We start from the raw sequence: 22,743 nt of genomic DNA on the forward strand, positions 1-22,743 counted from the left end.
TCCTAAAGACAGCCACCAGATGAAGAGAGGGTTTATTAGATCCCATATGGATATTAACTGCTGGGCTCATTCCAGCAAACACATAATGAGCCTGCATCATCTCATGCGAGTGGTATTGTACTATGCATATGTAGCATGTATTTCAATATCACTAAAGTCTCTTAAATTTGATTATATATACATATTGATGATCTCTTTGGGTTGAATCATAACCGACTGGCCATATGTGCAGTAGGTTTTCACTTAGTTATTCAGCGATGTCAATGGGATATTAAATTAAAATTCTACTTAAGTGGAAGTTACGATTGGCTCCTTAATGTTTTAGAGGGCCGGTCTTAATTCAGCTGGCGTAAGAATGATTCCGGTCTTACAGGTTGCTGCTCTGTAACTATTTATAGATTTGCTGTCTCCTGCCGATACAGTTCATTACCTGGGTTTATGAATGATGAGGTTGATGACCCATGAGAACATCGCCAGGGCAGGGTCTCATTTATTACTAAGGGGGCATTGCATGAGTGGAATGGTGGGGGTTGAAGGGTACAGGAGGTCTCTCTGAAAGGTCAGTCTTTTAACCTTACAGTATGTCTGCATTATGCAACTCCATTATGATAACACCAGCCTGATAGTGTTATCAACGCAACAGAAATGGTACAGGAAATCCCTGGAACAGATGGTTACGCCTACGTTTTATTTTTAAAGTTTATAGTTAAATCATGCTATTTATGGTAAGGGTGTGGTCAGGTTGTTTTTAAAGTGAAGTGGGTATGGTACAGTGTATGGATACGTTTGAGGTAAAATGGCTGTTTGAGGACAATGCAACAAGGTTGTGTTTCAGTGTTATCTGTGACTGTTACCAGAGTGCTTAAACAGTTAAATCGCCGTATCTACCCAACACAGCTACAAAGCCTACACAGCATAAACACAGTTTCAGAGAGAAGAAGTAGCTGTGCCATCCAAGACAGTAGCTGCCTGTGACTGTCTGGTGTTTCTCTCTGTTGGCTTCTCCTCTACACACACACACCACACACACACCGCTGACCAGATGTTCCTCTCTGGTGGCTTCTCCTCTACACACACACACCACACACACCGCTGACCAGATGTTCCTCTCTGGTGTCCAATCCAAACACACTGCCGCTCTATTTCATGTACACAGGAATTTATGCTCTTGTTTGTTTGTCTGTTTGAAACATTTCCATTCAATCTTGCTGAATGAAGCGTTATCTACCCCCATCCTCCCTCTCTGTCATCTGGTGGGATCAGAGCAGGTGCTGGTGTTAGAGAAAGACTGGGCACGACCTCACTACTGTACCACTGATCTGTCTGTCTGTGTCTGTCTGGCCACATACTGTACACCTCTGTGTAATCAATTTCAAACATAAGGCCAAAATAATCTCAGTAGTATAGAAAACTAACACAGTGTTAGTGTGGCACTGAGCTGTTGGGGACTCGAATCCTCCAGATCTGAAACACACACATCCCTTCTCAAACAGTCCCAGTCCATCCCACACAGTAGCACATGAAGCCTGACCCAGCCTTCCTCCCTGACTTATGTAAAGCCACTGTTTTCAGCAGAGGGAGCAGGGCTAGGCAGCTGCTCTCTGGCCCTGCCGCCCCGTGCCAAACACAGCACAGTGAGCGCACAGTGGGCACAACAACACAACAACAGCACTACGCCCAGACACAGAAGGAGACGGGGTTGTATAAACAGAAACTGATTCTGCATGTCATGTTTCTCTCTGCTCCTCAATTTGTAGAACCACAGTCTGAGTAGGGCAGTGCATAACCACTGCATTGACTTTGGGATGTCTCAGCTTTCCCAGGATCCATATACACTTACTTGTCCTGATAAACCGATTAGAGCTCTCAAATGGTTGTCCTGACATAAACCATGGTGAGAACAACTGATCCATGAGGTTGATTGGCACAGCAAATTGTACTGTAACTGAATAGGGCATTGCCCCCAATAGGGCATGACCATCATGTTGCCAAGAAACCGGAGAGAAAGTGAGGATCGACTACATGGATGAATTAAACAATCACTGGATCAGGTGACAGCTAGTCTGAATTTGCATCAGCAGACTGGCTTTAATCTTGTATTCTCTCAACTTGAACTGTTATTAATGCATCAACAACATTCTCAAGAGAGAGGTTTTGTTCATTGATAATGTCCTTTGATATTTCTAGAAGTTACCATCTGGGAAATGCTACATCTTGGCAGTACTAAATCAAACAGATCATAATATGTTGTAATACTTTATTTCCACAGTAACCTGTGTGTTTATAGCTGAATGGTCATAGTCATGTGTGTCTTTGCAGTTCAATGCAGTTGTTGTTTTCCCTATTTCTAATACTTGTGACACACAGAAACAGCATAGCAAGCTATATCAATTTTCCATAACTTTTGTTAGGATTTCAGCACAATTGACACATGATATATTGCTTGTTTTATACTATTTACATTTTAGTCATTTAGCAGACGCTGTTATCCAGAGCAACTTACAAGTGCCTTGCTCCAGGGCACATATACATATGTTTCACCTAGTCAGGTCAGGGATTCGAACCAGCGACCTTTAGGTCAGATGCTCTTAAGTGCTAGGCTACCTGACGCCTTATAGATTTTAAGTGTCCATGCTTATGTCTTTTGGAGGAAAAGGAGAAACATGTTGTTTAGTGTGGAGAATGTCACTGTCCCTGAGTTGGCATTGCATATTTTCAACAGATCAATAAAGAGTTACAATAGTGATTCACAAACAGGTGTATTGTCAGAGTCCTGGCTATGCATGGAGCTCAGCCCCGTGTCTGAGTCCTCATCGTTTGTGTTGCTGGTCTTGGAGAGACCTCTGGCCTGCTCCACCCACCCACTGCTCTTCTCCAAGGAAGGCAACATTTCAGTCTCAGTGACACCAGAGGGTTCTTTGTAATCATCGGGTAACTTCTCGTTATTTAAATCCATAGAGTCCATTTTTGCGAGCAAATCCGTTAGTTCTTTTTCTTTTGCGTCCCACAGCTCCTGGCTTAAGTCCAAATCACCCTTAATAGTCTCTAAATCCGTGTTCAAACGAAGACCAATATATAAACTAGTATCCAGCTGTATTTTGATTCTCTCCTCCTCTAAAACCAAGTAATTCTCTGATAAACTGTCCACAGTTGTCTCTTGAGCAGCGACGCCTGCCTTTGGAGCCATTGCAGACACGGTGATGTCGACAGACTCCCCAATACTATCGGTATCTTTGCCCGACAGCTCATCTTGCCGTCTTTTCATCCACCTTTGGTTCAGCTCCTCCTGAATCTCACCTGTGATGATGTCCATGAGAGCTTCGCGTTCTGTCAACTCCTCCTGAAGTCGCAGGACCACCTCGCAACAGAGCGCGTACTCCTCAAACTGTGCGATAGCCTCCGCTGAACATGGCACGCTCTCTGTTGGATCAGCCTTCGCGCTTGACTCCACCATGTATGTGTCCTGCACATAATTGACACCATGTTTCTTAATTCTGTCAAAATGCACTTTTGCCTCATACCTCTCTATATCCCTATCTAATTCTTTGATCCTTTTGATCTGCTGGCGGATGGTGTGATCTTGCGATATAACCAAGTGCACCAACGTTTCCACTTTCTCCACTGAGGATGTATCCTTAGGAACAGTCTCCTCTTTCTTTTTGTTAATTTTGTCCAACTTTCTAAAAGCTTTTCTAACAATCCTCCGCTGCTTGTCTTGTGAGAAAGCCATTGTGGTCTTGGCTGCTCCCTTGAACACGCACGGACTGTCTTTGCTCTGAACAACCCGCGCCTCGGCACTCCTGGGTCCGTTGTTCGGTAACGATGCCTCATTCTTCACCAACACAAACCTCACATTTTCCTGCTCATCTCCCCAGGCACTCCAGAGACGCAGGATTTTGATTTTATTGGGTAAAATCCTCTCAAAGCCTCTCCATTTCTCCGCTATGCAGTAAGACTGGGGGGTCCCAGATAGCATCACCGCTGACGCACCTTGCTTCAAGTTTTGGTCCTCCAGTAGAACTTTGACAACATCGGAGCAGGTGGTGCGCTTGGACAGCCCGGAGACCAGTTTCTCCTCCCGGCAGACCCATACTGATACCTTGCATTCTTCCTGCTCCATACTAGAAAACCCAATTGCTGATTAAAGTTTCTGCTCTCCTTTCGACACCTCGGTTCCACTTTTCAGTTGTAGAGAGAAAAGTGACACACACCTTCATTTGGAGCTGTCCTTATTCTCATGTAAGCATGTCATCATCATGAAGTAATAAGCGCAGTACTTTCCTCCAGTAGGACTATTCCGGTGGCAGACTGCGTGAGTCACGCTGTGAAGTTGTTCTGCTGGGGATCACATTATCAGACTTCCTTTTGGAACACAGTGCGCAGAGGAGGAACGGGCATCCTTCCTTTCGGTTGGTATGCACTGCTGTGGGTACATTTCTATGCAAACACTAAAGTATACGCCCTCTGCTCCCAATGGGACTCTCTCCACTCTTAGTTGATCAGAAGTTTTTGAATGTAACATTACCCACCCACTTGGTGCGAATTTTACGCACCAGTTTGCCTACTGTACTTTGGTCAAAACTACCATCAATCTCATGTGAAAGATTTAAAAGTGGACACATTTTAAAGTGATTGTTATATATGTCATTAAATTAATCAAGTGAAATTGTCAAGTTAAACTATATAAATATTCTGATGTCTCAAGCTTATTCATCTACAAGGCCTTTTATTAGTTCATGTTGATGCACATAAAGACAAGAGTTAGTCAGGTTCCCCCTTGTTTCACATCTTGAAGACTTCTGATCTGGTCTTCTGCAGAAACAACAAAGCAGGCAAAATAAATGTAAAAAATATGAATGGAGCTGCTCAGAAGATAATTTATCTCTGCCCTCTATAGCACGCCAACCAAACCACCTCCCGCAAAGACATATGAAGGAAAAACACATTTTCATAAAACAAGGATTTGTCTGTGGTTATTGCAGAGGTCTGGGTGTCTGGGTGTGTATATGTTAATTCCCTACAGCCCTGGCCAGAATCACAGCTCGTCATTGGTCCCGGTCGGTTTATCCTCCTGTGATCCTGACAGCTGATGACAGGCCAAGTTTGTTGATGAAACACTACATAAAACCCCAGGCTGGAGGTTATAATCATGTCAGGCAGGGTATTCTCCAACATCAACACAGCCAGGAGCTAGCTGTATTGAAAGAGGATTGCCATTTCGAAGATCAAGAAAAAAAAGTGGAGTTACTATTTATTCTCATGTGTGTGAATAGGTCAACATTATTACAGGTTGCCAAGCCCGATTCTTTTGCATAGAGCTCCCCCTGTTGTGCATTAGGAGCATTGTATGTTCCAGCAAAATAAGTAATACTAAAATAATTTCAGAGACGTTAATTGACGTTTGTGAGAAATTAACATTCATTATCATTCAGAAACAGAATTGAATATTTATTTTAATTTGATATAATATGCATACAACATTTCTAGAAAGCTATAAAATATCTAACATTTTAGCAATGAAGAAAAACTTCCAAAGCAAAGACCAGACCCAGTACAGTAAAAACACACAGTCTTTTTCCATATTCTTGTCTCTTTATACAAATAACCTTTAACAATTCTCTGCACACAATGTTCTGAGGTTGCCATCCAAACTTGAGAAAAATTAAAGCCTGTTTTGAAAAAAAAATAGACAAAAAGGTACCAGTACCTACAGACAAATAACACACAACCCAGATCTTAGCTGCTGATGTTTGTGTAAAAAAAAGACTCAATTTTAAAATAACTATATTTTCCAAAAACATATCTTTTGGTTGACAGGACTGACATACTGGGAGCCCAACAGTGAAACCAACAGGCTTGACTCTGGTTAAACTGGAGTCATCACGAAAGCATTGTAAGTATAGCCTACATAGAACACATTCAAACAGAAACTACTGTAGTGGTGGTCTGTGTTTCTCACACCATAATCTAGTCCCAATTATTAATAAATTAGAACACAGGTCAAAGGTCTTCTAAACATGACATGAACCCTGCCTGATCCATTGTCTTCAGCAACACTAACATACAAGTATACTGCATTATGTTTTATGGACTGTGATGTTAGTGTGCATATGGTATGATAACAGTTGATTTACTGTGACAGTGATATCAAATGAACCTTCGCAGAGGGATCTTTTGACCCATAACTATTGAAAAGACTGAACATGCATCTAAGGGTACTATCTTTTCCCAAATAGTCTAATTGTTGTGGTATATGAATACAGTTCTACAGAGAAAGATATTGATAAAGGCATTCTGGTGATCTCGTCCGCCATTTCTTTAACTTTTTGGTTTTGCGTCTTTTAAACCTTTTCTAAGGCACTTTATAATAGTGCAGTGACAAATGCACACCTGACATGTCTCCAGATTTTTGGTTTTTGATAGACAAGGCAAAGTTATTACTGCTATTACACATGAAACTTGTTTATTGTAATAATCAATGTATAACTTAGCATCATTATTTTGTAAAACAAGTTGAAATGTGTACATGTAAAACTGACAGTTGTGTATCTATAATGACCAACATGAAACATCACTAATGTTATGCATTTCCATCCAAGCAAACCAGATGCCATTGGGGAAAAGTTACTAAGGCACTGTACATGCAACACTGAGATGTATGAGAATAACAGGGCTGTCCTCCAGCTTAGGAAAGAGCTCACATTTCGTGGTAGTTACAGTATCTGTAAGGATGCCATTCCCTACCGCCAAGGTTAAAGATGCAATCCGCAGTAGGGGAAACAGCGCCACTGTCCACCCCACGGACGTTATTGTTTTTGTTTTGCTGACAAAGTGGAGGTGAGGAACGTCACACATCCTGCAAAACATTTCTTTACAGTACATATTCTGCTGTTCTATCGCGTGTGCAGTGGTGGTGGGGGGGCATAGTTGTTTGCAGTACCTTCTCTGTTGTTGTTATATTGCAAACAGACGTGGCAGTTCCATTAATAACAAGTCCAGCTTTAGTGTAGGCCACAGATTGACGGGCAAAATAAGGCTGAATAGCATCCAGAACCAAGAACACACAAAGATTAATGTGTGGGAGTGTTTTAACTACTGTGTTCCTCAGTCACTGAGAAGTAAAGTTTGACTCTACCCCACATAACCATACAGAGGAACTAAGTGCTTTGGGATGGGGAACTATGGTAGTACAGTGCTTTCATTTTCAATATGTGAATTCTTTGCTTCATTGTCATACGGGGTAAAACTGTAGCAGCTTAGAAAAAAGATCATTTAGGAGGAATCTCTGGTCTCTGCCATGCATTGTCTTGCTTTAGTGTCATCAGTGCTTTTTCTCTTTAGTTGGGCACAGGGGATATGATGCAAAGTGGTACCTGAATCATATTTATACTCTCAATGTCCCTGGAATTGTAACTGTAACCTGTCTTCATCATATAGTAGTTTAGCATTTGCTATGTTATCCAAAATGTAAAACCTTTTTTCTTTGGAAAATATTTGTGTGATAGTGATGTTCATTCGGAAAGTATTCAGACCCCTTGACTTTTTCCAGATTTTTGTTACATTTAAGCCTTATTCTAAAATTGATTAAATGAAAACATTTCCTCAGCAATCTACACACAATACCTGATAATGAATAGGCAAAAAATAGGTTTGACATTTTTGCAAATGTATTAAAAACAGAAATACCTTATTTACAAAAGTATTCAGACCCTTTGCTATGAGCCTCGAAATTGAGCTCAGATGCATCCTGTTTCCATTGATTATCCTTGATGATTTTTCAGTCCACCTGTGGTAAATTCAATTGATTGGACATGATTTGGAAAGGTACACACCTGTCTATATACGATCCCACAGTTGACAGTGCATGTCAGAGCAAAAACCAAGCCATGAGGTCGAAGGTATTGTCCGTAGAGCTCTGAGACAGGATTGTGTCGATGCACAGATCTGGGGAAGGGTACTAAAAAAAATGTCTGCAGCATTGAAGATGTCCACGAACACAGTGGCCTCCATCATTCTTAAATGGAATACTTTTGGAACCACCAAGACTCTTCCTAGAGCTGGCCGCCCAGCCAAACTGAGCAATCGGGGGAGAAGGACCTTGGTCAGGGAGGTGACCAAGACCCTGATGGTCACTCTGACAGAGCTACTCTGTAGAGATGGGAGAACCTTCCAGAAGGGCAAACATCTCTGTATCATTCCACCAATCAGGCCTTTATGGTAGAGTGGCCAGATGGAAGCCACTCCTCAGTAAAAGGCACATGACAGCCCGCTTGGAGTTTGCCAAAAGGCACCTAAAGACTCTCAGACCATGAGAAACAAGATTATCTGGACTGATGAAACCAAGATTGAACTCTTTGGCCTGAATGCCAAGCGTCACGTCTGGAGGAAACCTGGCGGTGAAGCATGGTGGTTGCAGCGTCATGCTGTGGGAATGTTTTTCAGCGGCAGGAACTGGGAGACTAGTCAGGTTCGAGGGAAAGATGAACAGAGCAAAGTATAGAGAGATCCTTGATGAAAACCAGCTCCAGAGTGCTCAAGACCTCAGACTGGGGTGAAGGTTCACCTTCCAACAGGACAATGACCCTAAGCACACAGCCAAGACAACACAGGAGTGGCTTCGGGACAAGTCTCTGAATGTCCTTGAGTGGCCTAGCCAGAGCACGGACTTGAACCTATCGAACAACTCTAGAGACCTAAAAATATTTTTAGACATTAGCAACAATTTCTAAAAACCTGTTTTTGCTTTGTCATTATGGTGTATTGTGTGTAGATTGATGAGAATAAACACTTTACAGCCTTATTCTAAAATTGATTAAAGTAACAAAATGAGGAAAAAGTCGACAGGTCTGAATACTTTCCGAAGGCACTGCATGTAGTAACTGTATAATGTTTTATATTTATCCAATTAAGAAAGGCTTAGATCTGTATTGGTTCATAATTGTGATGACTACAGAATAAAATGCAGAAAACAGATAGCTTCCAAATGTAATCCACAGTACATCTTCCTATGTTACACAATGCCCCTTCATATGTACACCATAGATATGACCAAGTCTGGAAAAATGACACCACACAACTGTACCACAAATTGACAGCTGCACTCATACAAATATACATACGAAATACAAATATAATGATATTATCCATTAGAAACTTCACCCCAATGTAACCCAAGGACATTGTGGGTGGGATTTGTGTAGAGGCACAGCCACTTTCCATAAGGTTGTCTTTCTGAAGGTGTGTTTCACTGGGCGGTTGCCTCAAGTCACTCTCACAACCAACCAATCACAACAGCGATTTATCTCTGTCAATTACTAAGAATTCGTCCTTCAATGTCTTCCCTCCATTCTTCAGAAGCTGTCCTTCAGGTAGATCGGTGATAGTTTGTCCCAGCACGTTTCTACTGAATCAGTCTCTTATTCCTTGACTAGCCGGTAGATGTGATGTTGAGCTCCGTGGTCGCTGTTCGACACCTCAAACACACACGCCATGCACAGCATCGTCTCCTGTGTTTCTCTGTTAGTCACCACCTGAAGCACAAGAGAAATGCATTGTGAGACACACAGACACAAACACTAGTATACAAGCATACCCACTGAACAGGTTATCCTTACCAATAGGATAGTGAAGTTCTCTAGGACACTGTTCATCATGTACTTCTCAGGCAGGTGTTTCAGTTTGTGGATAAAGTTGATCATGTATTCACACATGGGGGAGCGGCTTATCCTGTAGACAAAGCGTCCATTCTCGAAGCAGGCATATTCCGTCTGAGGGGTGGAGAGAGAGAGAGATCACAGAGTACAGCTCTTCACAAGAATAATAAGTTGAGGGAACAATGTCTACCACGATCAAATAGGAGGTACAACACAGCAATTGTGAGAAACACAAACATAAAAGTAGGTAAGGATTATGAGTCGTGTAGTTTTTAATAGTTGCTTCTCCACCAAGCACACAGTGGTGTGTGTGCGTGTAGGACTAAGAGCTGGATTCACTTCGTATCACAGAAGATACGCGTTCAAATTGAAAGGTAATTTCCAATTGAGCCGACATATGCAGCGTTTACCCGCAAACGTGGAACATACCCTTTAAATTTCAATCAAGCTATAACGTGGAACATACCCTTTAAATTTCAATCAAGCTATAACGTGGAACATACCCTTTAAATTTCAATCAAGCTATAACGTGGAACATACCCTTTAAATTTCAATCAAGCTATAACGTGGAACATAGCCTTTAAATTTCAATCAAGCTATAACGTGGAACATACCCTTTAAATTTCAATCAAGCTATAACGTGGAACATACCCTTTAAATTTCAATCAAGCTATAACGTGGAACATACCCTTTAAATTTCAATCAAGCTATAACGTGGAACATACCCTTTAAATTTCAATCAAGCTATAACGTGGAACATACCCTTTAAATTTCAATCAAGCTATAACGTGGATCTTCAGCATTATTGATATGTAAAGGCAATGTTCCCACTTTAGTGGAGACTTTATTCAGGGTAAACGCTGCTTATGTCATCTCAATCAGAAGTTACCTTTACATTTCTATCACGTAAACTGTAACGCTTCAGCTTTACAGACTGAATAGAGCCCTAGGACTCACCTCGACCTTCTCGACCACCTGCTTGCCGAAGGAGCACACCTTGGTAGAGCACGTGATGGTCATGTTCTCAGAGCTCTCATACTGGCTGCTCACACCGTAGAAGGCCCCAGAGTCATCCTGGATGTTACAGTTCAGGTCAGCCTGCATCAGGACAACACAACATGTATTTGAAAAATTATTTGACCTTTATTTTATTTAACTAGGCAAGTCATATAGAGCATAAACTACATAGTCAAACAAATGTTGACTAACACCAGCAAAGCAATGAGTTAAATGTTTACAACAAAACACATACAAATGTTTAAATGAAAATAGATTTTCTTTAAGTCTCAAGAGGACTAATATAACTTGGCTGTACAGCTGGGTTATCCAACTGGCGGCCCGCTGGTGATTTTATTTGTCCGACCCAGTACTAAATTGTTTCAAACCTTGCTTACATGTATACAATCACATATACTAAATGACCTGTCTATTAGGTACAGTCATCATGTTTTAGTCAAATATTATATCTGTTTGGGCTTCTTGCGGTCAATTTGCAGTCTACTTGAGTGGACAGCCCCCTGACCATCCACTCAGGAAAAAGAAATCGGCCTGTGGCTGAATTTAGTTGATGATCCATGATGTAAAGTTACTAAGGCAGCGAGGCCCTCTAGTGACTCATGGCAATACTTGCAACCATATTATTTGGCATGTGTGTATCCTGAGAATGAGTGGAGTAGCCATCTACCAGTAAGCACTGCTGTCCAATAATCTTTTGAGACCAAAAGAGGCTTTAGGAATATCGAATGGCACAGGATGTACTGTATCTTTAGAAATAGCCTGATAAGAGTCTATGTAATAAGAGTCCTCTGAAGAGGAAGGCCTGTCAAGAAAAGAGAGCACCATAATTTGTACAAAGAAATACATAGCTCCTTCATTAAGTCAGCGTGTTATTAAGGCCTGTAATGATGAGAGGGGGGCTATTGTTTAGAGTGTGGGTGTCCATGTTTGAAATTCAGATGCAGTGGCTCTTCACTAATGTCTGAAGAGAGACTCATCCTCTTGTTTGCGTTTTCCATTTGAATTGTATTAATGTGCACGTCAATTAATATGGTCCCGTTTGAAAACAGTTGACTGTAGATTATGAAAATATGTTCGAGTTGAACAAAATAAAGGGATTTTATTGTGTATCTTAAATAGAGAACCAGCATGCATGTAACAAACAGAAGGAAACAGAGGTAAGGATTCAATTCTTTGTAGTTCTAACATGTTAATGTTGCTTCTGAAACCACATATTTTGGCCAATAAACTCTATAGGATGTAATAGTAAGTAAAGCTGTGGAAAATGGCACCAGTTGATATTTGCGCTTAGAGAGAGAGACTCCATTGGTAGGGAGCTGCTGCAATCTCCTTAGTCTGCCCCAATCTCTCACACCTGTCAGGAGGTGGGCAGGTGTTCAAACAAAGCCTCAATGCTACCACATCAGCCCCTAGGGATGTATTGTTGGGAAGGGCCCGTAAGTAAGCATTTCACTGTTAGTCTACACCTGTTGTTTACGAAGCATGTGACAAATACAATTTGATTTGATATGACACGCATACATACGCACACACATTCAAACACAAACCCATATGCTTGGTTTCACTCATGATGCATATACGTACCTTCAGAAATTATTCATACCCCTTGACTTATTTCACATTTTATTGTGCTACAGCTTGAATACAAAATGATTAAAAAATGCCACCCATTCAAACAGAAAACCCCATAATGACAAAGTGAAAACATGTTTTTAGAAATGTCTGCAAATTTATTTAAAATTAAATCCAGAAATATCTCATTTATATAAGTATTCACACCCCTGAGTCAATACTTTGTAGAAGCACCTTTGGCAGCGATTACAGCTGTGACTCTTTCTGGGTACGTCTCTAAGAGCTTCCACACCTGGAGTTTGCAACATTTGCTCATTATTATTTATAAAGCTCTGTCAAATTGGTTGTTGATCATTGCTAGACAATCATTTTCAGGTATTTTCAAGCAGATTTAAGAAAAAACTTTAACTTGGCCACTCAGGAACATTAACTGTCTTCTTGGTAATTAATTCCAGTGTAGATTTGGACTTGTGTTTTAGATTATTGTCCTGCTGAAAGGTGAATTAATCTCCCAATGTCTGGTGGAAAGCAGACAAAGAGGTTTTCCTCTCAAATTTTGCCTGTGCTTAGCTCCATTCTGTTTTTTATCCTGAATTACAACCCAGTCCTTAACAATTACAAGCATACCCATAACATGATGTAGCCAACACTGTGCTTGAAAATATGGAGAGTGGTACTTACTAATGTGTTGTATTGGATTTGGCCAAAACATAACTTCTATTCAGGGCAAAAGTAACTTCTTTTGCAGTATTACTTTAGTGTTTTGCAGGATTACTTTAGTGCCTTGTTGCAAACAGGATGCATGTTTTGGAATAAGCTTCCATCTTTTCACTCTGTCATTTAGGTTAGTATTGTGGCGTAACTACAATGATGTTGATCCATTGTCAGTTTTCTACTATCACAGCCATTAAACTCTGTAACTGTTTAAAGTCCCCATTGGCCTCGTGGTGAAATCCCTGCGCGGTTTCCTTCGTCTCCGGCACCTGAGTTAGGAAGGACATCTATCTTTGTATTGATACACCATCCATAGTGTAATTAATAACTTCACCCTGCTCAAAGGGATATTCAGTGTCTGCTTTTTTTTATACCCATATACAGTGGGGCAAAAAAGTATTTAGTCAGCCACCAATTGTGCAAGTTCTCCCACTTAAAAAGATGAGAGAGGCTTGTAATTTTCATTATAGGTACACTTCAACTATGACAGACAAAATGAGAAAAAAAATCCAGAAAATCACATTTTAGGATTTTTAATTCATTTATTTGCAAATTATGGTGGAAAATAAGTATTTGGTCACCTACAAACAAGTAAGATTTCTGGCTCTCACAGACCTGTAACTTCTTCTTTAAGAGGCTCCTCTGTCCTCCACTCGTTACCTGTATTAATGGCACCTGTTTGAACTTGTTATCAGTATAAAAGACACCTATCCACAACCTCAAACAGTCACACTCCAAACTCCACTATGGCCAAGACCAAAGAGCTGTCAAAGGACACCAGAAACAAAATTGTAGACCTGCACCAGGCTGGGAAGACTGAATCTGCAATAGGTAAGCAGCTTGGTTTGAAGAAATCAACTGTGGGAGCAAGTATTAGGAAATGGAAGACATACAAGACCACTGATAATCTCCCTCGATCTGGGGCTCCACGCAAGATCTCACCCCGTGGGGTCAAAATGATCACAAGAACGGTGAGCAAAAATCCCAGAACCACACGGGGGGACCTAGTGAATGACATGCAGAGAGCTGGGACCAAAGTAACAAAGCCTACCATCAGTAACACACTACGCCGCCAGGGACTCAAATCCTGCAGTGCCAGACATGTCCCCCTGCTTAAGCCAGTACATGTCCACGCCCGTCTGAAGTTTGCTAGAGAGCATTTGGATGATCCAGAAGAAGATTGGGAGAATGTCATATGGTCAGATGAAACTAAAATATAACTTTTGGTAAAAACTCAACCCATCGTGTTTGGAGGACAAAGAATGCTGAGTTGCATCCAAAGAACACCATACCTACTGTGAAGCATGGGGGTGGAAACATCATGCTTTGGGGCTGTTTTTCTGCAAAGTGACCAGGACGACTGATCCGTGTAAAGGAAAGAATGAATGGGGCCATGTATCGTGAGATTTTGAGTGAAAACCTCCTTCCATCAGCAAGGACATTGAAGATGAAACGTGGCTGGGTCTTTCAGCATGACAATGATCCCAAACACACCGCCCGGGCAACGAAGGAGTGGCTTCGTAAGAAGCATTTCAAGGTCCTGGAGTGGCCTAGCCAGTCTCCAGATCTCAACCCCATAGAAAATCTTTGGAGGGAGTTGAAAGTCTGTGTTGCCCAGCAACAGCCCCAAAACATCACTGCTCTAGAGGAGATCTGCATGGAGGAATGGGCCAAAATACCAGCAACAGTGTGTGAAAACCTTGTGAAGACTTACAGAAAACGTATGACCTCTGTCATTGCCAACAAAGGGTATATAACAAAGTATTGAGATAAACTTTTGTTATTGACCAAATACTTATTTTCCACCATAATTTGCAAATAAATTCATTAAAAATCCTACAATGTGATTTTCTGGATTTTTTTTTCTTATTTTGTCTGTCATAGTTGAAGTGTACCTATGATGAAAATTACAGGCCTCTCTCATCTTTTTAAGTGGGAGAACTTGCACAATTCGTGGCTGACTAAATACTTTTTTGCCCCACTGTATCAATATGTGACCTTTGCGAGGCATTGGAAAACCTACATGGTCTTTGTGGTTGAGGGACCCTACAGATAATTGTAAGTGTGCGGTACAGCGATGAGGTAGTCATTAAAAAATCATGGTAAACACTATTATTGCACACAGTCCATGAAAATGCATACTCCTGAACTTATTTAGGCTTACCATAACAAAGGGGTTGAATACCAATTTACTCAAAAGCTGAAATGTCTTATATTTAATATATTTCTACAAATTTCAAGAAACATAATTCCACTTTGATATTATGGGGTATTTTGTGTTGGCCAATAACAAAAAACAATCAAATAATTTGATCAATTTTAAATTGTAAAACAACATTTGGAAAAAGTCAAGCGGTGTGAATCTTTTCTGAAGGCACTGTACTTGCAACAACAAAAAACGTCTCTTTTTCAGGACCCTGTCTTATTTCGTAAAAATCCAAATAACTTCCCAGATCTTCATTGTAAAGGGTTTAAACACGGTTTCCCATGCTTGTTCAATGAACCATAAACAATTAATGAACATGCACCTGTGGGAAGGTCGTTAAGACACACGGTAGGCAATTAAGGTCACAGTTATGAAAACTTAGGACACTAAAGAGGCCTTTCTACTGACTCTGAAAAACACCAGAAGATGCCCAGGGTCCCTGCTCATCTGCTTGAACGTGCCTTAGGCATGCTGCAAGGAGGCATGAGGACTGCAGATGTGGCCAGGGCAATACATTGCAATGTCCATACTGCGAGACGCCTAAGACAGCGCTACAGGGAGACAGGACGGACAGCTGATCGTTCTCGCAGTGGCAGATCACATGTAACAACACCTGCACAGGATCAGTACATCCGAACATCACACCCGCGGGACAGGTACAGGATGGCAACAACAACTACCGAGTTACACCAGGAATGCACAATCTCTCCATCAGTGCTCAGACTGTCGGCAATAGGCTGAGAGGGCTTGTAGGCCTGTTGTAAGGCAGGTCCTCACCAGACATCACCGGCAACAACGTTGCCTATGGGCACAAACCTACCGTCGCTGGACCAGACAGGACTGGCAAAAAGTGTTCTTCACTGACGAGTCGCGGTTTTGTCTCACCAGTGGTGATGGTCGGATTCATGTTTATCGTCGAAGGAATGAGTGTTACACCGAGGCCTGTACTCTGGAGCGGGATCGATTTGGAGGTGGAGTGTCCGTCATGGTTTGGTGCGGTGTGTCACAGCATCATCGTACGGAGCTTGTTGTCATTGCAGGCAATCTCAACACTGTGCGTTACAGGGAAGACATCCTCCTCCCTCATGTGGTATCCTTCCTGCAGGCTCATCCTGACATGACCCTCCAGCATGACAATGCCACCAGCCATACTGCTTGTTCTGTGCGTGATTTCCTGCACGGCAGGAATGTCAGTGTTCTGCCATGGCCAGCGAAGAGCCCAGATCTAAATCCCATTAAGCACGTCTGGGACCTGTTGGATCGGAGGGTGATGGCTAGGGCCATTCCCCACAGAAATGTCCGGGAACTTGTAGGTGCCTTGGTGGAAGAGTGGGGTAACATCTCACAGCAAGAACTGGCACATCTGGTGCAGTCCATGAGGAGGAGATGCACTGCAGTCCTTTTCCTTTTTAAATTGAACCTTTATTTAACTTGGCAAGGCAGTTAAGAACAAATTCTTATTTACAATGACGGACTAGGAACAGTGGGTTAACTGCCTTGTTCAGGGGCAGAACGACAGATTTTTACCTTATCAGCTCGGGGATTCGATCTAGCAACCTTTCGGGTTATTGGCCCAACACTCTAACCACTAGGCTACCAACCACTAGGCTACCTGCAGCTAGTGGCCACAACAGATACTGAGTGTTACTTTTGATTTTGACGCCCCCTTTGTTCAGGGACACATTATTCCATTTCTGTTAGTCACATGTCTGTGGAACTTGTTCAGTTCATGTCTCAGTTGTTGAATCTTATTATGTTCATATAAATATTTACACATGTTAGGTTTGCTGAAAATAAACGCAGTTGACAGTGAGAGGACGTTTCTTTTTTCTGAGTTTATGTATCATTAATGTTGTTTGTTTAGATGTCAATCATGTGTGTATTGTGAAGCCAAATTGTGTGGACAATAACGGCCTGGATTTTATTCAAGACACGTTATAGAGCAGCAAATTAGACAATGCACCTTTTACAATCATTCACAGTTAATGACCTTGTGCCATGAGACTCACCCAGAATTTGACCAGGAAGAAGGAGTTGTGATGGCCCTTTCCAAAGAGCTCCTTCAGTCCTCCCTTCTTCTCTGGGAACTTGTCGTAGATCTGACGGATGTCCACAGCCTCCAGTAGGGCATCGCTGTATGAGTAATTGGTCTGTCCAATGCTCACAAACAGGTGTTTGTTGTACTGATGAGAGAGAGAGAAAACAGCCGGTTTATATAGATTACTTCTATTAGCATTATTTTAGTACTTCTCCATTACCCTAAGAGTTGGTTCCCCAGACACAGATTAAGCCTGGTCCTGGACTAAAAATAGTTTTCAATAGATGATCTCCATTGAGAATGATTTTTAGTCCAGGACTAGAGTTAATCTACATCTGGGAAGCCGGCTCTAAAAAATCTTAACCTCTTGACAAGGTCACTAGTATTGTGTTGTCATAACAAATGTATTAATATATATATCTTTGATGTCACATAGCTTGATATGTTTTAATTTATAAAGCCCTTTTACAAAAAGTCCTAACATCATTACTAAACTTTAGACATTCGTCCACACCCAGTCTCAGGGATGGCTAACCCTGGTAATTCCTTTGGTTCGCATAGCCTATTACCGACTTTTGGTCGACCAAAAGTTGTCTGTTCTTTTGACAAATCGATTGCTCCATTATTAAATGTGTATTTTTCCATATATAGACACACCCAATGTGTCACACCCTGACCATAGTTTGCTTTGTATGTTTCTATGTTTTGGTTGGTCAGGGTGTGATCTGAGTGGGCATTCTATGTTGGATGTCTTGTATGTCTATTTCTATGTCTGGCCTGTTATGGTTCTCAATCAGAGGCAGGTGTTAGTCATTGTCTCTGATTGGGAACCATATTTAGGTAGCCTGGGTTTCACTGTGTGTTTGTGGGTGATTGTTCCTGTCTCTGCACCAGATAGGACTGTTTTGAGTTTTCACATTTCTTGTTTTGTTAGTTATTTCATGTATAGTTGTCTTTATTAAAAACATGAATAACCACCACGCTGCATTTTGGTCCGCCTCTCCTTCAGATGAAGAAAACCGTTACAGAATCACCCACCACAACAGGACCAAGCGGCATGGTAACGGACAGCAGCAGGAGCAGCGTAATAAGGACTTCTGGACTTGGGAAGAAATCCTCGACGGGAGAGGACCCTGGGCAAAGCCAGAGGAGTGTCGCCGCCCTAAGGTGCAGCAGGAGAAATGGCAGCAGGAGCAGCGAGAGGAATGGACATGGGAGGAGGAATTGGACGGAGAAGGACCCTGGGCTCAGCCTGGAGAATATCGCCGCCCCAAAGAAGAGCTGGAGATGGCGAAGGCGGAGAGGCGCTGGTATGAGGAGTCAGCACGGCGGCGTGGAAGCCCGAGAGTCAGTCCCAAAAATGTATTGGGGGGGAACACAGGAAGTGTGGCGAAGCCAGGTAGGAGACCTGCGCCAACTTCCTGTGCTTACCGGGGGGCTAGAGAGACCGGGCAGGCACCGTGTTATGCTGTGGAGCACACGGTGTCCCCAGTGTGGGTGCATAGCCCGGTGCGGTACATTCCAGCTCCGCATATCGGCCGGGCTAGAGTGGGCATCGAGCCAAGTGCCATGAAGCCGGCTCTACGCATCTGGTCTCCAGTGCGTCTCCTTGGGCCGGCTTACATGGCACCAGCCTTGCGCACGGTGTCCCCGGTTCGCCTGCATAGCCCAGTGCGGGCTATTCCACCTCGCCACACTGGCAGGGCGACCGGGACCATTCAACCGGGTAAGGTTGGGCAGGCTCGGTGTTCAAGAGCTCCAGTGCGCCTGCACGGTCCGGTCTATCCGTCACCACCTCCACGCACCAGCCCTCCGGTTGCAGCCCCCCGCACCAGGCTGTCTCTCCGGCTCATCCTTACAGGGGCTCCCGCCTTTCCAGCGCTGCCGGAGCCTTCCTTCTCTCCAGCGCTGCCGGAGTCTCCCGCCTCTCCGGCGCTGCTAGAGCCTTCCTCCTCTCCAGCGTTGCCGGAGCCACCCGTCTGGCCAGGGGCCGCCAGTGCCGCCAGTCAGCCAGGGGCCGCCAGTGCCCCTCAGCCAAGAGCCCCTCAGCCCAGAGGCGCTAGAGCCCCTCTGTCCCGAGCAGCTGCCCCTCTGTCCCGAGCAGCTGCCCCTCTGTCCCGAGCAGCTGCCCCTCTGTCCCGAGCAGCTGCCCCTCTGTCCCGAGCAGCTGCCCCTCTGTCCCGAGCAGCTGCCCCTCTGTCCCGAGCAGCTGCCCCTCTGTCCCGAGCAGCTGCCCCTCTGTCCAGTGGGGTCATTAAGTAGGGTCGCCGTGGCTAAGAGGCCACGGAAGAAAACCCTTACACAATGTGTTTTAATGAAATCAACTATGTGCATTGATGCTTCAAGCTTATGGTTTGACGCCTCATGCGGGTGCCAGAGATCTAGATAACCAGAAGAAAAAACCTGACCCAATTATTCTCCTTCTGCTCCTCCTGGCTTTTGTAGATTCTGCCATTACTCTCCTGAAGTTGCCTATAGGCTATACGAGGAGTCAGCAACCTTTCTCATGTGGAATGCCAATTTATCTTACCATTTCTAACGATCTGCGTGCCAGTTTTGTAAAACAGTTTCTCAAAATCATTGTCATGTGGTTAATCAAAATTCTATCCAAATCTTCTTGCGCTTCACGGAGCAGTGCATAGCTGTTGTCAAGGAAGTGATTTTGTGTTTATACAAGATGTACCGCCCCCCACCTACCATCAACCAATCATGTTAATGCGGAGCTATACAGACTCCTCCGCATTGTTACAACATTTGGGAGATGCATGGCTATGTGGTACAGAGCTCAAAATTTGGGCTCTGCATGACCTCTCAATTGCATCACACCCTCCATATGGAGCATCCGACCAGCTTTTACTCTAGGCCTCCGCAATGGATTAGTTCACTGAGATGGGCGCAAATATATACAGTGGGGCAAAAAAGTATTTAGTCAGCCACCAATTGTGCAAGTTCTCCCACTTAAATATGAGAGAGGCCTGTAATTTTCACCATAGGTACACTTCAACTATGACAGACAAAATGAGAAGAAAAAAATCCAGAAAATCACATTGTAGGATTTTTTATTAATTTATTTGCAAATTATGGTGGAAAATAAGTATTTAGTCACCTACAAACAAGCAAGATTTCTGGCTCTCACAGACCTGTAACTTCTTTAAGAGGCTCCTCTGTCCTCCACTTGTTACCTGTATTAATGGCACCTGTTTGAACTTGTTATCAGTATAAAAGACACCTGTCCACAACCTCAAACAGTCACACTCCAAACTCCACTATGGCCAAGACCAAAGAGCTGTCAAAGGACACCAGAAACAAAATTGTAGACCTGCACCAGGCTGGGAAGACTGAATCTGCAATAGGTAAGCAGCTTGGTTTGAAGAAATCAACTGTGGGAGCAATTATTAGGAAATGGAAGACATACAAGACCACTGATAATCTCCCTCGATCTGGGGCTCCACGCAAGATCTCACCCCGTGGGGTCAAAATGATCACAAGAACGGTGAGCAAAAATCCCAGAACCACACGGGGGGACCTAGTGAATGACCTGCAGAGAGTTGGGACCAAAGTAACAAAGCCTACCATCAGTAACACACTACGCCGCCAGTGACTCAAATCCTGCAGTGCCAGATGTGTCCCCCTGCTTAAGCCAGTACATGTCCATGAAGGAGTGGCTTCGTAAGAAGCATTTCAAGGTCCTGGAGTGGCCTAGCCAGTCTCCAGATCTCAACCCCATAGAAAATCTTTGGAGGGAGTTGAAAGTCCGTGTTGCCCAGCAACAGCCCCAAAACATCACTGCTCTAGAGGAGATCTGCATGGAGGAATGGGCCAAAATACCAGCAACAGTGTGTGAAAACCTTGTGAAGACTTACAGAAAACGTTTGACCTCTGTCATTGCCAACAAAGGGTATTGAGTATTGAGATAAACTTTTGTTATTGACCAAATACTTATTTTCCGCCATAATTTCCAAATAAATTCATTAAAAATCCTACAATGTGATTTTCTGGATTTTTTCTCTCGTTTGTCTGTCATAGTTGAAGTGTACCTATGATGAAAATTACAGGCCTCTCTCATCTTTTTAAGTGGGAGAACTTGCACAATTGGTGGCTGACTAAATAATTATTTGCCCCACTGTAAGTATTCACATCCTTTACTCAGTACTTTGTTGAAGCACATTCGGGCAGCAAGAACAGCATCGAGTCTTCTTGGATATGACTTTACACTTGTATTTGGGGTGTTTCTCCCATTCTTCTCTGCAGATCCTCTCTAGCTCTGTCAGGTTGGATAGGGTGCGTCTTGCACAGCTATTGTCAGGTCTCTCCAGAGATGTTCGATCGTGTTCAAGTCCATGCTCTGGCTGGGCCACTCAAGAATATTCAGAGACTTATCCTGAAGCCACTCCTGTGTTGTCTTGGCTGTGTGCTTAGGGTCATTGTCCTGTTGGAAGCTGAACCTTCACCCCAGTCTGAGGTCTGGAGCAGGTCTTCATCAAGGAACTCTGTACTTTTCTCCGTTCATCTTTCTCTCGAACCTGACTAATCTCCCAGCCCCTGCCACTGAAAAACATCCCCACAGCATGATGCTGCCACCACCATGCTTCACCTTAGGGATTGTGGCAGGTTTCTTCCAGACATGACACTTGGAATTCAGGCCAAAGAGTTCAATCTTGGATTCATCAGACCAGAGAATCTTGTTTCTCATAGTCTGAGAGTCTTTAGGTGCCTTCTGGCAAACTCCATACGGGCTGTCATGTGCCTTTTACTGAGGAGTTGCTTCCATCTGGCCACTCTACCATAAAGGGCTGATTGGTGGAGTGCTGCAGAGATGGTTGTCTTTCTGGAAGGTTCTCCCATCTCCACAGAGTAGCTCTGTCAGAGTGACCATCGGGTTCTTGGTTACCTCCTGACCAAGATCCTTCTCCTCCGATTGCTCAGTTTGGCTGGGCGGCCAGCTCTAGGAAGAGTCTTGGTGGTTCCAAACTTCTTCCATTTTAGAATGATGGAGGCCACTGTGTTCTTGGGGATCTTCAATGCTGCAGAAATGTTTTGGTAGCCTTCCCCAGATCTGTGCCTCGACACAATCCTGTCTCTGAGCTCTACGGACAATTCCTTCGACCTCATGGCTTGTTTTTGCTCTGACATGCACTGTCTACTGTGGGACCTTATATAGACAGGTGTGTGTCTTTCCAAATCATGTCCAATCAATTGAATTGACCACAGGTGGACTCCAATCAAGTTATAGAAACATCAAGGATGATCAATGGAAACAGGATGCACCTGAGCTCAATTTCGAGCCTCAATACAAAGGGTCTGAACACTTATGTAAATGAGGTATTTCTATTTTTTTTTTTAAATAAATTTTGTTTTCGCTTCATCGTAAATAGGGTATTGTTTACAGATTGCTCAGGATTTAAAATGTTTTAAAAAAATCTATTTTAGAATAAGGCTGTAACGTAAAAAATGTGGAAGAGGTCAAGGGGTCTGAATACTTTCCGAAGGCACTGTAGCAGTATAAACACTGGTCTAGGATAGCTCACTAACCCAAGATAAAT

General features: G+C 43.1%; 2 protein-coding genes across 4 annotated transcripts in view; both read right to left on the reverse strand.

The window, feature by feature from the left end:
- Window positions 1-2,243: 2,243 nt before the first annotated feature.
- rassf10a (Ras association domain family member 10a) lies at window positions 2,244-4,434 on the reverse strand. The gene has a single exon (XM_024379968.2). It carries the CDS (start codon window positions 4,118-4,120, stop codon window positions 2,735-2,737), a length of 1,386 nt encoding a protein of 461 aa, XP_024235736.1. The 5' UTR covers window positions 4,121-4,434; the 3' UTR covers window positions 2,244-2,734.
- A 4,539-nt stretch (window positions 4,435-8,973) lies between these two features.
- tead1a (TEA domain family member 1a) overlaps window positions 8,974-22,743 on the reverse strand; it is a 90,739-nt gene continuing 76,969 nt past the window's right edge. For all 3 annotated transcript variants that reach the window (XM_024379972.2, XM_042301692.1, XM_024379969.2), the window contains 4 exons: window positions 17,172-17,345; window positions 10,611-10,751; window positions 9,615-9,767; window positions 8,974-9,530 (listed from right to left, as the gene is read on the reverse strand). In XM_024379972.2, coding sequence (XP_024235740.1) covers window positions 9,417-9,530; window positions 9,615-9,767; window positions 10,611-10,751; window positions 17,172-17,345 — 582 coding nt within the window. In that variant the 3' untranslated portion in view covers window positions 8,974-9,416. The remainder of the gene's footprint in view (window positions 9,531-9,614; window positions 9,768-10,610; window positions 10,752-17,171; window positions 17,346-22,743) is intronic.

This window comes from Oncorhynchus tshawytscha, linkage group LG19 (genome assembly GCF_018296145.1).
Source record: "Oncorhynchus tshawytscha isolate Ot180627B linkage group LG19, Otsh_v2.0, whole genome shotgun sequence".
NCBI lineage: Eukaryota > Metazoa > Chordata > Actinopteri > Salmoniformes > Salmonidae > Oncorhynchus > Oncorhynchus tshawytscha.